This window comes from Simochromis diagramma, unplaced genomic scaffold, assembly GCF_900408965.1.
Source record: "Simochromis diagramma unplaced genomic scaffold, fSimDia1.1 OVJJ01000596.1, whole genome shotgun sequence".
Taxonomy (NCBI): Eukaryota; Metazoa; Chordata; class Actinopteri; order Cichliformes; family Cichlidae; genus Simochromis; species Simochromis diagramma.
The window spans coordinates 13,437,668-13,452,800 of NW_024387245.1; the positions used below are offsets into that span (position 1 = coordinate 13,437,668).

Below are 15,133 nucleotides of genomic sequence, written 5' to 3' on the forward strand. Positions count from 1 at the left end.
TGTGTATCCATGAACTAAAAAGGATATATTTATCCAGTGGGCCCTTTATTGAAAACAGATAATTACAGGCAAGGAAAATAAAAAAATAAATAAAATAAAAATAGAATTAAAAAAAATGCTGTAATGGATTTCACAAATGTTCTGCAGCCGCATGAAGGATTTTACAGCAACAAACAAATCCCACGAAGAGCTGAGTGATGTCAAGAGGTAGGATTTGGTCCATCGGTCTGCACGAAATTGTGCTCTTCCGTCTTCTCCAACAATTAGCCCGCTGCGAGCTGTAGACCAACAGTTCCTACTTGGTAACCTCACAAAAACAGAAAAGGCCATTTGGCCAGCAAATTCAATCATCTGCCAATTAAATCCAGTTTACAGTCTCATCAGGATTTCGTCTCTTTTTTTTCTTTAAAAAAAAAAAAAAAAAAAAATCATAAGAGCCTCAAACTGCAATAAAGAAAAAATGCCCAATATGACAGCAAATGAAAAAAAAAAATGCAGTTTATAATAAGGAAAATGTGTCCACATTAATCAGTCTTACAAAAAGGCCTACAAAGTATTGGAAGTATTTACAGGAACTGCACAAAAATAGTAAACTACTTAATATTCATCATATCAGAGTGGGAAAAGTGAGCCTCAAAAGGCTACAATAGCTAAGACTATATGATTATTGTGGATAATGTTGTTACATAGATGCTCTTTCTGGTAATAAATAAATGATTTGATCCATGATGGCTGATTTTCCACAAACAAAAAACCCCAAAACGAAAGGGTTACATGTGGTGAGGAGAGGGAGTTTTTGGGCAATGGAAACAAAATATTTTAATGGCAACAAAGAACACCATCAACATGAAAAACACAGGAGCGAAGTGATTATTTACCTTTAATGGAGAATTTTAAATAACAAGAATGCGACCAGGGATGGATCTAAATGCTACGCAAAAGTCATTAAAAACAGTCGTATAAAATTAGATCCAAGAAAAAAACAAAAAACAAAAAAAAAAGAACAAAGGGGGGAGAAATCAAGCGCGCCCACACACACTAAAACTCGCAGTGAGAGTCGCTAAGCGGCTTGTGGCTTATTATTTTTACACTCCATTAATAGTAACCAATTAGGACAAACCGAAGCCCAACCCGCCCTCCAAAAGAAACATATTCCTTAATTAAATAATGTGATCTGGAAGTTAGAAGATGTGTGTTCAAAACAAAACGAGAAGCAGCGTTTACACCGCTTAACACTTTCAACTGTGTTCAATCGCTGCAAATCGTGATGAGGCAGGCCGACGAGAGGCCCGACCTGCACGTCAGCCAGGTTTGGGTCACATGTCCGGCTAGATAACGACCGATGATTCTGAGACCTGAAATAATAAAAAAACAAACAAACCCAAAATCCATTTTGGGTGCCGTCCATGATGGCTGTGGTTACTCCTTAACAGTCAGGGTTCACCTTCGAGAGCTTTTATTTTCCCCACATCGGACAGTCGAAAGTACTGAATGTGGAAACTGTTTGTGTGGAGGTGGGGGCTGAGGTGTAGACGCTGGCTTTGGGATTAGAGAGGAAGGGGTGGGTGGCTGGGGATAGAATAAGTGGGAGGATGGGTCATCTCCTGAACTTGCGGGGCCTGCTCTGGTTGCTGTGGTGTGATTTAGAGTAGGGCTCCCAGCGTTTCCTCTCCGGCGGCTTGTTGTAAACGTAGGCAGACGGGCCTGAGTAGCTATCGTCTGGATTCTCCTCCATCATCTGGAGCTTGGCTTCGATGGCGCGGATCTTAGCACTCGTGCTGGAGGAAGAAGGAAAAAATGAGAGGAGGTGTTAGCAGCGAGGCTGGGGGGGAAATACTAGTGTTGATCCTGAGTGTGAGGGACAAATAGGACTGATGGACAGACTCTGGGGGACAGAAAGAGGAGGTAATAGCAGTCTTAGTGAGAGGGGGGTGGACAGGTTTAAAATAAAATACAGAAGAATGAACAGTGAAACAGAGGACTACTTTTATTTAAATGGTGAAACAGAATTTGGAGAAGCAGAGGAGATAAGATTGTGGGAAAAAATTGCAGTGCTTGTGGGGAGGCGGTGGGGAAATGAGGGAATGAGTATGCGCGAGAAGTAGCAAAAAAAAAAAAAAAAACTGGAGAGGAAAACAATAGAGGGGCCATCAGGGGAAAAAAAAGAGGGCTATAGTGTATATTTCCTCTCTTGTGCTGTGTGGATAGAGTGACTTTGAGGTTTGCAGCAGATAGATGAGAGGTTCCTGCACAACAGCATGAAATTACTTCTTTTTTTCAACCACGACTTGTCACATATTTACACAAAATTAACAGCTTCCACATTTAAAGGGTAAAAAACACTCTGCTCAGTGAGTCTGCTCACTCCGGGGAACCTAATTTGGCATTTGACCGTTTTTACACTCCATTTGTCTTATTTTAAATAGGCTGCAAATGCATTATTAATCCCCCTAAAACTGTTGTTTATGTTAAGGAAAAGATCATTGATCAGCGCACTGCTTTACCTCACAATGGTAAGGTGAATCCACCGTGAGGCCAATTGCTGAGTGTCTTCTCTTCAACATCCCATCAAAATAAAGGCTAAAAAGGCCCCAAAATAGTAAAGGAAAATATCATAGTTCAGGTTAAAGTCCAAGAGTTGCCTTTTTTTGGTTGCCAGTGGGATGTATACTCACTGAGTAGCCTGCATAAAATTCATGCTGTGTATTTCACGTTTTGCTGTGACTCTAGGCTGGATTACCTCAGTAGGAGGCGAAAACGCCACAGAGTGACTTAACAGCACTTTATTTATTTAATTGGTTGACCTGCAAGTGTGTATATGGGAATAAGGGCTGCAAATGTGGCTGCTATAATGGCATACTTTGGAGTCGGACAGAATTTCAACACTTCCATTGATGTCTTTGGAGCCAATGTGGTCTTTCAATAATTTCAGCACCACAGTTGAGTACCGTGAAGAATGTTTTATAGCAGAGGTGTCAGACATGCATCCTGGCAAAGGGTCAAATCCAGTCCTGCTGGACAGCTTTACAAAGTATCAGAATGGCTGAGGAGCTAATAATAACTCATTTTCTTTAACAAATTGCACTGCTCTTGCTGGAGAGGTGGAGCTGTGAGGATAGCTAAACTTTTTCTAAATCATAAATGATTATTTCAATCATAAATGAGTAAAATACTATTGTTTAGTTTCAAGCGTGTGAGTTTTGCGTGTTTTTTTTTTTATAAGATCCACTTTGATCTGTAAAATTGTAATGCAAGTATAATTACAGCAGACCAACTGAATGTGGAAAAACTGAGGAACATTGTTGAAATAGCTCTTTTTTTCTTCTTAAGACATCTCAGACTGTTTTTAAAATGGATGTTTCATTAAATGTGAATGTTTTCAGAAGGTACTTGGACTACACTAAAAGAAAGAGAACAGCTCTTGAGATAACATTAGGCCTGTATGCGGTCCAAAATATGTCTGAAACTTCTGTTTTTCATGTATTTGTGCTGGCTTGGTTAATTAAGGTTACAGTATGTCAGAAGATAGACGTGATCGTGGATGTAACAAAAGGTCACACTCACAGAGTGGGTGAAATGCTTCATGGGTTTCTCCAGCCCTCCCCCCAAAGTTGGATGAGTGGAAAAGAATGAATGGAAAAAAATAAACAAGTGTTTTCTACTGATTGCATTTACTTTTTTTTTCCCCATTCAGTGACCCCCCTGCAAGTAGTTATAACAACCAACTGGTCACCCAGAGCTTAAGCATTCAACACCCTAACCTATGAGTGCCCACTTTCAATCAATGCATAGGTCACCGAGTGGAAGGCAACCTGCCTCCAAACAATCGCAGTCTGACTCGGACTGAGTGCAGTCACTCTCAGACAGATCGGAGAAGGTTTGCAAATAACTGCTGTTTAATTTATAACGTTGCCATCACACTGGTGTCAGTTGCAACTCGTCTGCAATTGGTCTCTTTGCAGTTGGGGACATGACTCAACTGGTTGCCAACTGGTTACAATCCTATGTAAAAGTTAATAGATAAACAGAAATATCTGAATTTCTGTTTCGGATCTATGAGGTTCTCGCTAGACTCTGAATGTAAGCAGTTGAAGTGCATTTACATTGAAGGAGATAGCACCAGATTAGCGATCTTCACCGATTTATCACAGTTAATCAGATATAGACTGCATGTGTACATGCCAACTTAATCCAGTTCAATCACAGGCTGACTGGTAGCAGACTGTCTTATTGCCATTTTATCACCTTCTCAATGCAATAAAGTTTCTCTGAGGATGGCAACTGTTATGAGGCTCAGGTTTTAGTAGTTGGAGCTCTCTCTTGTAGTAGGAGACAGTAAACTTCAGCAGCATTCTCACTGCTAGAAATTCTTTCTTAGGTTTAAGCAAGACTGACAGGTAGAGAAAGAAGAAGGCAATTCGATGCCCACTGGCTCATCTTTGCACTGGGTGCCGACAGATTAGAAACCAATTCAAATCCATTCAAATACAAAAGTTCAGGCCTTCAGCTCATATGTGAACACACTCAGAGAAAAAACAAAACCTGATACAACAGCAGAAAGTTTATATGCGTGCGTGTGTGTCTGCTGTTGATGCCAACCTGAGGTGGTTGGTTGTTATGGATCCATCCTCTGTTGAACCGCTGCATGACGGTTCCAGGCTGGGAGGCATCGTCTTGTCATTACGAAAACCTTCAAACCTCTGTAAACAACATACGTGGGCAAAAACAAACAAACAAAGACCCACACAAACAATGATGGAAACGTGTATGGACAGACAGATGAAAAGAGATAAACAGAAGGAGTAAAATAACAAGTAGAGTAAGTAATGGCAGAAGATACACAAGATACAGGGAAGCAGACAATCAGTGGAAGAGACTGAATATGTCCTAAAGATATAATGTGGACTGTGATATAGATTACAGCTCACAGTACACATCAATCAAACTTTAACTTTCTAAAAAGACAAGCAATTCCTAATCATTAATATCAGTTTAACAGCATTTTACCCCTGAGATACATTTTAGATCTAAGTTTGAACAGGGCCAAATAAAATAAGGCAGACATTTAGAAAACAACAGACCTTCTAATAAATACTAACAGCAGGTCTCTGAAGTCAGCTCCAGTTTTCTCCCACAAATATGAACATTACTAAACTACAGTATTGATCTTGTTTGTTTCCGGTCAAACAGACAGTAACCAAGCAGGAAGCAAGCACGTCCGGCTTGTAATCACACCCTAAGGGATGATCGAGGATAAAAGTGGGACCAGCTGATGAGCAACAACCAACGCGTGCACTCATTCCTTTCAAAACCACCTTCCAAACATCTCCAACAGCCAAAACTGAAACCTGTGGAGAAAAAAAAAGAAAGAAAAAAGAAAAACTAAACAAAGTAACAGTCACATGATGGGTAATGATAAGCTCCAGCGCTTGGCGCAGCAGTTTCCGTGTGCAGTACGTTTGGAAACCATCTGGCGAAGTTCAGCCGGTGGAAGCCAGACAGACTCACATGACATTACATGAAGTTACATAAATGCAGCAGAGAACACGCACACACATTCCTACATACAGTCCCATGAAATAAACAACATGTATAGCCAAGAATAAGAGTAAAAACAATGACCATGCAACCAGCCAGGACCCTTCCCTTCCACCTATTCCTAAAGGCATGTGGCTGGAATGCATAGAGATCTGAATGCAGCCAATAAGAGCACACTGAATCTGAAAACACTCCAAAACCTGCAAATAAAGCTAAATTTGGGTTGTTAAATTTGTTTTTCAGGAGATAGCATTTTAAATTAGGTTAATAAAACTAAATATCTAAATTACTGCACTATAATTGGCTGACAAGTGAGAAATGCATAGCAAATGTAGTTAAACCTTTGTTTTGTAAATTCATTCAGTGTTGGATGTATCACCTTACAATATGACACCAATAACTTTTACTTTCTAACAAGTAACAAGTTCACCCAACCAGGGTGGTAATATAGTTGAGGAGGTGCTGGAAATATCATGAAGTAAACTCAATATACTAAGAAGACTTCACACGCTCAGGATGAATAATCAACACGCACAAACTAAATGAAAACCGTTTATTGTTTCTGGTAAAGCAAACGAACTCAAACGAGTAACTAATGCATACATGATGCTTTAATGTAATAGATTACTTTTAAAATATCAAGTTTTTTTAAAAGTAAAAGCCTATTACACAACACGGAGTACAAACAAATAAAGCCAAGAAGAAGTGTACAAAACCGCAGTTCCTCTCGTGGCCACTTGAGGTTGACTCGAAAAAGGAATGAGACCCCAAAGACTCCCATGCTAAAATGCTCCACTTTGCAGCATTAAAAAGCAAACTTGCATACCTGGTATTAAAAAAAATAATAGTTTACCCTCAGATCAACTCCGAGTGAGGGTATTTTTTTTTACTCATCCAACTGGGTAACTCAGTTAGAGGTAGGGTCACGGCAGGCGCCCTGACACAAGCATAAAGCTGATAAGTGTGTTTGTGTGTTGCACTTGCTAACTAAGCTCACTAGGATAAGCTGATAAATTAGCACTGCACCCTTTTAGCCACACAAATCATTTCATCTCCAAAGGTGGCATGCATCATAGATAAGCTTACTTATACAAGTATGGGTATAAAATACGCCATCTTTAACAGTTGCATTAGCAGGTTTGGAAATCTGAGGATTGTGGACATCCTTAAATAAATGATCATCAGAGTAATTGCCTCCATTTCAAAGCTTTAAATAAAGTCAAGATGTAAGCCTGGACGATTGGATAACTTCAACACCACCTGTCTGTGACTCACATATCCCAGCACATCACTCCTGGGTTGGACTCAATGAAGACAGGCTGGCAAAAATGTAATTCATTTTTAATTTGACCTGAGCTGGCTCCATCAGTGGAAGATTGCTCACAAAGACGGGACTGCAAAAATTAGTGACTCGCACTTCACAGACCAGTCCACTTGAAATATCAGTATACCGGCTTCACTGGAATTGGCAGTGATCTGCAATTGACCCCATTTTGTAATCTCTGTAGCTAATAAGAAACATAACCCTTGAAATTATGCATCAAACAAAGGTTAAGAAAGGGGAAAAGCGCACATATTGCATGCTTTAGAAGGAGGTTTAATGATCAGACACCTCTTAGGAAAAAGCTCCTGAGGTGATGGGTGAAGTTGAGCGTTGCGGTGCCATCTTTTTTGGAACATACGACATGGGTCATGCTTAAACCTCTAATCTTTTCCTCGCCTAAAACTCACAATAAGAAAATGTGGGGGAGTCTACAACATGAGGGCGAAAGATTGATGAACAATGTGAAGATGACTGTGGTTGAAATATTAATTTATTTTCACAAAGGGCACAATAATGGTGATGTGTGAATTCATTTCTGCCAGGAGGGAGGCAAATCCATGTCTGCAGGCTAGGCGGAGATACTCCCTGTTGTGAAACTTTAATTATAGCAATCAAGTCTAGCAGGACAGTTTGCAGGGTCACATGATCACGACCGTCCATCAACACACTGCAGCAGAGTGGAAAAATGGGGTTGCGCATATCTAGCTTACTTTAACAGAACAAAGCTTAAGAATACCAACAACATTCGCTGGAAGCCGAGGTCAACCCCAGTCTATAACCCACTGACAATTTAATTATAATTAAAAAACTAATTCCTAAAAAAAACTTGCACTTTCTCTGACTCTGTTAGTCACGTATGCGGCAGAGAGGACAGCGAGATAAATATTCTCCAAGACTGTGTTTTAACTGCCTGAGCTGATAGACAGAAAAAGGTATTTACTGAGAGGAACCAGCATTTACTGTATGCCTGCCATGCAGGCAAAGAGTCAAAAAGCTGTTTATTCATATAAATCCTCACATTAACAAACCTGACGCTACAGTCTGGGGCCTGTTGAATCTAAGATGACCCCAACTTGACCCTGAAAAATACTGTTAATATGTCATTTTAAGCTTTAAAAGAATAAAACAATTATTAAGTTTGAGAATTATTTATATTAGCCTACACGTACTGCTAACTATTAAAAAAAGAAGAAAAAAAAGGGGTCAGAACCAGACCCCGTTCAGCTGATTATAGTCACTCACTACAGTACACTAAATTATTCACAAGATTAACCGTGCTCTCCTGTTAGTATAACCTACGCTAGAGATGCTTCTTGCATGGAAGTGTTTTTACATGCAGCAGTTATGCAAGCTGCATAACTGACTTGCATAACTGGACAATAGTTATAGTTAAGTTAAAAGCAAGGAAATGTTTGATTTCATAGTACCGCACCTAAAAAAGTGCATGTGAGCTAAGGCGAGTGGCAAAGATGTTGGGAGATTGTTACTTAAGTGGTTCAAGGTCATTTTTATTAGTGGCACAAAAATTGTTTTGTTTTTTTAAATGAACACTTGTAGAAGCATGAATATAAACAGCCACTACTTTTGCTTGAAACGGTTGATTGAACTGTTATTAGGTAAATCTTTGAGCAGATTTATCTCACAGCGTGTTCTCTTAAAGGCGGCAGCGTTGACCTTGACCCCCTTCTACCATGTGTTTGTGTGTATGTGTGTGTGTAGGGCGTGATTCGTCTCTATACAGGATATCCTTTCACCCTTCGCCAGTAGGCTTTCTATTGTTAACAGACAGGCATGCTGGTTGTGCTGGGATCCCTGTGCTCTCTGTAAACTGGCTCTGACAGCAAAAACACTAAAATTAAAACCACTACTGGCGGATCATTTTTATCTTTCACCCTAAGCCAGATTGACCTCTGCCATCACAAATGTCCCTCATCCTAAGATATTTTGGTGATTTCTCCCAACCCTTCGGTCATTAGAGAGCCTAACATTTTTCTAATGCACAGATCTAATATTTATATTTAGTCTCTATACCTGCAGATTAAACCCAAAATGTCAGCCACATTCAGAGCAGTATTGTATGCTGGGAGTGAGCGTGATACTTACCCTCACCTGTGCGTGTGCCCAGCGCACAACCAACTTCTTGGACAAAGCTAGCTTCCCATTTAAACACTGGATAGCCCTCTCAGCCTCCTGCATGCAGCCACAGAAACACAAACACAGAGAAAACAAGGAAGAGGAAAAGAGAGAAAGACAGAGGGGCGGCTTTTAAGTCGTGATTAAAAATCAGCTTTGATGATTGCATCCGAGTGATTAAATCATTAGTCCTCATAACAGCAGAAGGCCATAACTGAGGTGTCTGAGTGTGTGGCTGTGTGTATGAGAGGCAGTGTGAATAAATACAGTTTTATCTAATCAAATGTGCAAGTGGCTTTGTTGCTAAATTATATTAATGCAGTTCTTTATCCAAGCGTGTCTACATGTAAGTGTGTGTGAGTGTGAAAGATAAACACACGCTTCCTCTGTATAATCCTTTTGGGAGGGCTTCATATCCCACTGATAGACACTAGCTGTGAAACTAGATGCTTATCTCAATCCCACAGCACGCTCCAAAACAACCTGTGAAGCTTAAACCTGCTCCCTATAAAGCCCACTTCAACAGGACACACACGCACACTGCTTCAGGTTGACTCATGAACGTTTTTACACACAGTTTGGGTCATTTTCATAAAACATCCAACTCATAGTGGATGAAAATTGTTTCTCATCAGATCTTTAAGTTCAAATATTTTTCCTATATTGATGAAATGATTCGTTTTACTCCTGCCAACTGAGGATTTACTTTTAGAAATGATAAATCTGGTATTTCATGCATCTGAGTTTACGTACTAGTGTACAAAGCCACATGCTGTGAAAAAAAAAACCTTTAACACAACTGACATTTATATGCAGATAAACATGCTGCACGTACCTCCCTGGTGCTAAAGTTGACAAAGCAGTAGCCTCGTGGCTGTCCCTCCAAAGGCCCAGACTTGTGAAACAGGAAGTCAAACTGTTTCACTTTGCCAAACTTCTCTAACAACTTCACCAGGTGATACCTGTCGAGAGAGAGAGAGAGAGCAAAAGAGAGAGAGAGCAAAAAAAGTGTAAGAAAAGACAGAAAATGGGAAATAAGAAGGCAAAATGACTTTGATATTTTGCAAAAGGGACTCAGTCCATGCTGTATTTGGCCCCCGTAAATCTGTCAAGTAGGGCTAATGAGAATGACAGCTTTCTCTCCCTGACACCTTTTTAGCAGCAGGCCAGCTGGTGTGGCAGGCCGGTGACAGTAAATCTCTGACTGAGACAATGCTGAGGATACAGTAGCAGGACAATGAGGGAATAAAACAGAGGAAGCTTAAAATCCCCCCTGAGCACAGAGATCTGCACAAACAACCTCCACTGACTGTGCGGCGCTGCTTAGGACTACAAATGAGCATACATGTGGTCACTGAAGAGCTATGCAGTGTTTGTGAGATTGTAGGTGTGTGTGTGTGTGTGCGCGCGCGCGTTTAACCAGCAATTTGCAGCCATGGGAAAAAAACATTTCTTTTGACAGTACAGAAAAGAGCAATGAGTTCAGGGTCACTTGGAGACTAGATTCGCTGCTACACTACTGTAAATACCCCGGGGCTGATTGATTGTTTTCAACACAAACTGAGCAGCACGTGCTTTTCCATTTCGTTAAGAAGAAAATACGAAAAAGTGTCCATCCCAAGTTCCAATATGCTGACACATTCGAGATGCTGGGGTCAACTGTGTGAGTCAGGCTCAAAAAATGACTGAAATGGTGAAATCAATTAGCAAAATTGTTGCAGACTTCTTTTAAGAGTGTCAATGGACTCATTTACAGTAACTGTTTGAGGTCCAAGAACAAGTTTGAATCACTGTGAAAACTCCTCAACAAGAAACAACACATCACCCTGCTGATTAGTCACTGAAACCACCACAGAATTAACTCCTCGTGTTCCTGAGTGAAGGCAAAGAAACGGCTTTTAGCAGTCCTCACTGTATGAAAGACGACAACACCCGTAACTGTTTGCAAACCAACTCAATCAGCAGTTTACGAAAAAAAAAAGGTTACAGTTACACATTTGTATACTTTAATATTTTGTGTCAACCCAAGGAGCGTGCACATGCACAAACAGTTGAAGCCAAACATTTTCAGCAATTCGTTGATTTTATTTTTGTTTACATGTTCTTGTCTTCTGTCACAGGGAAAAAACTGGAACGCTTGAAGAAAAGAGTCCAACAGACGCCCTCCTGTGTTCTTGATTCGGTGCCATTGCCTTGTGTGACTGTCCAGGCCTCAGAGTGACCCCAGGTGTTTTGTATAACTGTTAAAGAGAAATTAATGCTTCAGCCTTTTATTGTTTAGGAGCCTGTTATTTTTAATCCTCAAGTGGTTTGTGTGTGTGTGAGAGACCAGAAAAATGTCAATGTGCAAGTGTGCAGTGTATGTGCAAGGGACTTGATGTGGCATTCTCAGAGTGAAGCGAGGTTCTAAGCTACAGGTTGTACTAATGTCTTCTACGACTCCCTGGGGGGCTTTAGACCGACGACAGTTTCTGCTTTTCCCAGACAACACCCTGCAAGCCTCCCCATGTGACAGTGGCTCATCTAGCCCTAGATTACACTTAAGTTGTTGTTTACACTTCAGTAAACAAAAACTGTGCACTGGTGAACTATGCCGTCCTTTGAAAAAGCTATATAGTTAGACGTTTGAGCATATGTGTATTTTTAACAGAGGTTACACACTAAGAACCTTATTGGATGCTAAACCACAATGGAGAGCTCCTCCTGGGGGCTGTAAAACCCACCAGAGGAAGAGGGGAAGAGAAGGGGGAGGAAAGGGAGGGAAAGGTGAGGGAAAGGTGAGCAAACGGAGACTAAAGTTCAGAGAGGGGATATTGATGGCAAGGTGAAAGGTGTAGGAAGAGGAGCACAAGGCAAAAGAAGAGAGGAGGTGAGAAGCCAGGTATGACAGATACAAGAGTTAGGAAACAAGAGGAGAGGAAGGAAGGGACAGGGGGGGATGTGAGTCAAGTCCAGAAAAAGATAAAACAAAAGGTTCGGTCCAGAAAAGTGCAGGTCAGAAGGGAAGAATTTGGAGAGGAGGAGCTAGGGTTTGACTGTTTGACAATGCAGCTATCTGCAGTTGTAAAGAGTAAAAGAGCGTGCAACTGACAACTAGCACTGTGACAGGAACTGTGGGATTTTTACTGAAAATTTAAAAGGGAAACAACATCATAGTTTCCCCATAACCCAATTGATATCTGAACAGGATGAAAAGCAGAAAAGGTCAATTTAATTATCACGCGTGGAATAAATTCTTCTCTCTTCATTGTAAGAGATGAACTCATAGGAAAATTTCATAATTCTCTCAACAGGGAAGCTTATAATCAAACAGAACTGTGCACAGGATTTCACACAAAATCACAGTGCTGCTTTTCACTGTATTCAAATTAAGTGTAACGTTTTACCCTGAACAACCTAAAACAGCACTGAAAACATGAAACAGAACTAAATCTCACCTAAACGCCAGCACTGAAAAATGCAACAATTTTACAAGAAGTCTTTAGGAATAGTTCTCCAGGCTTCCTGAAGGATATTCAAAGCTCCTCTTTGGATGTTTCTGCCTTTTGTTCTGTTCTCTGTCAAATATGATCCCACACTGCTTCAGTACTGTTGAGGTCTGCGCTCTGGGGAGGCCAGTCCAGTGTTCAACTGTGTCTTTGTCTATCCAGGTATGCTTTCACTGCATTGGTAGTGTTTTTGGGAAGCCGCTGCTATTCAGATGTTTTCCAGATGGTATTGCATTGTGGATCAAAATCAAAATGCCAAGTTTTCAGCTGATAGTCCTTTGGAAATCACCTTGCTACTGCAAAATACTGTTTCCTCCAAGTCAAACCCAATTATATTTGGCAGTTTTTGTAGATTCAACTACAGAAATTGGAACAAACTATATACTTTTGTGACAGGCTGCTAGTCACAATATACCTTTCTACCTTCTACCTTTACATTTCTAAGTTGTGTGTTATGTGTAGACACAACATTGGTTCATCTAGTTTGTTAGGTGCCTTTTTAAAACTTTTCATAGGTGAGTGTTAAGTGTCATAACAAACAAAAAACATTCCTTTGGGACGGCCAGGTACAAGGACTGGACTGAAGATGGGTGCAATGTAAAAAAAATAAAAATAATTCAAAGACCTTCAGAAAGCCTGGAGAACTACTGCTTAAAAAAGACAAAGTGTGTATCACTGGAAGCAAAATATAAAGAAATCAAGTGGGGCTTAAGACTTTTGCACACTTTTGTATTTTCAAATGATCCAAGCTCAAAGAAATAAAATTTCACCCTCACAGAATAAATTACTCATATGTCATCTTTTGTAATAAAATGATATAAATTAAGATTGGGGGCAGTTTAAAGTTGTATTGATTTTAAATGCTGAGAACAGTTTGTTTCAGTTCAATCATTTTGCCCTGTGGCATCAGCACCTTGCATCTCAGGTCTATTTTCCACCTCTGCAGGGAGTTTGGCTCACCCAGACAAACACAGGGGGTACTGCGTGCTATCCCGGAGCTAATTAATCTTCCCAATCAGCAACGGGGGCCTTGAGCATTTCTCTTGTTTTCCCTCCAAACTGAGAAGTAGAAGGCCATTTAAGAAGAAGCAGAGCAGAGCAGGGAAAGGGGAAGGAAACGCCTGTCTAGACGCCCACCAGAGCTGCTGCCCGTACATTCTCCAGCAGCCCCCACAGGCGTACAAACACACCCCTCACCCCAAAAAACTACCTCCTCTTCATCACAGCATATGCAGGGATGTCTTTAGCATTCAGCAGCAAGCACAAAGAAGGAGGAACAAAAAGGATTTGCATGTGATGCTCTGTCAAGACTCTTCTGGGTGTCAAAGCCTCTACCAGCTGCCACCCAAACATCAACTGTGTGTGTACGTGCACACACACACGCGCGCGCACACACACACACACACACACACACACACACACACACACACACACACACAGCTCCAGGTTGACACAGAAACAGTAAACAGGGCAGGTGATTGAGGAATGATGGCTGCTCCTTAGCCGAGCAGGTCTCCGCGCTTCACTGCCTCTCTTTCACACACCCAGCCCTGTCTGCTCAGTCTCAGCTTGTGACACACACACACACTCTACACACACAGTTAATCAATCATACATGGACACACAATACATTGCCTTTCTATGGGGTAGAAGGTACAAACCAATGCCTCAGTTTCATACCATCTATTACAGTGACCACAGATCACCCACTAAAAGCCATCACTAAATGTTACTCCATATTAAAGTGGCGCTTTCGCACATTTGAGGCTGAAAACGTTACATTTAACTCCTAAAAATGCTCACTATGGCACAGCTCTATTGTAATCCCAGTGGCTCTTTGACTATGAGCTAAGATCCCTGTAATCATTACTAACGGATTAAAGTGTTGTAGATAATTTACACTATCTAAAGTGATATCTGGTGGATCAATGAAGATGAAATATGAGCTTGCGTTAAAGCAGAAGCTGACTTTTTTTTTACTCACTCTGTGATTTTGGGATCAATGTTTCCTATCCACAAGCGGTTTCCATCATGGGCCGTGCTCTCTGAAATAATAGAGGCATTTTCGACTGTCTCTGCTGCCGATGACATGTGGAATCTGTGGGATAAAAGAAGCAAAAGGCAGAGTTTTTGATTATCTCAAGTATGAATTTGCATGGAGCTGAGGAGCTCAGACACTCAACAGCTGGGCGTTTACCTCTGGAAATCTCTGGAACATGAAGGAACCTACCAGAGAAGACCTGGACACCTATTGGGAATCTGCACGCTCAACCAAATACAGATATTCAGCTAATTATATCCTCATTGAAGGAAAAATCCAGGAAAGGTCAAAAAAGTAAAGTGTCAGATAAACAGCTTCCACATTAACTGCACATAAATAATAAAGAGTCTCAAAACTTTGCCTTTCAGCTGCCCTTTATTGGACGCCACAGTTGATCATCTTCCTTCATCTGACACTATCCCAAGCATCCTCCTCTGTCACACCAACCCTCCTTGTCCTCCTTCCCTACATCCACGAACCTTTTTCTTCCTTCTGCTTGGCAGTTTCACCACCAACATGCTTTCTACGACATAGCCACTACCACGCCAATGATCTAATCTCTGAAAAGTGTCCAATTAAACAGTGAATTTTAGGGATTTTCTAATCTAA

At 40.8% G+C, this 15,133-nt stretch overlaps 2 protein-coding genes across 6 annotated transcripts in view; one reads left to right on the forward strand and one right to left on the reverse strand.

The window, feature by feature from the left end:
* Positions 1 to 12,068, forward strand: part of morn5 (MORN repeat containing 5) — a 43,992-nt gene extending 31,924 nt beyond the window's left edge. The window contains exon 5 of the mRNA XM_040053355.1: positions 11,116 to 12,068. Coding sequence (XP_039909289.1) covers positions 11,116 to 11,216 — 101 coding nt within the window. The 3' untranslated portion in view covers positions 11,217 to 12,068. The remainder of the gene's footprint in view (positions 1 to 11,115) is intronic.
* rbm18 (RNA binding motif protein 18) overlaps positions 1 to 15,133 on the reverse strand; it is a 15,716-nt gene continuing 583 nt past the window's right edge. For 2 of the 5 annotated variants that reach the window (XM_040053350.1, XM_040053351.1), the window contains exons 2-6: positions 14,468 to 14,581; positions 9,831 to 9,957; positions 8,966 to 9,052; positions 4,600 to 4,700; positions 1 to 1,778 (exon numbers count right to left, since the gene is read on the reverse strand). In XM_040053350.1, the coding sequence (XP_039909284.1) occupies positions 1,598 to 1,778; positions 4,600 to 4,700; positions 8,966 to 9,052; positions 9,831 to 9,957; positions 14,468 to 14,574 (603 nt within the window). In that variant the 5' untranslated portion in view covers positions 14,575 to 14,581 and the 3' untranslated portion in view covers positions 1 to 1,597. Of the gene's footprint in view, positions 1,779 to 4,599; positions 5,349 to 8,965; positions 9,053 to 9,830; positions 9,958 to 14,467; positions 14,582 to 15,133 lie in introns of all 5 variants that reach the window. The other 3 variants (XM_040053352.1, XR_005699130.1, XR_005699129.1) reach the window with 3 other exon arrangements.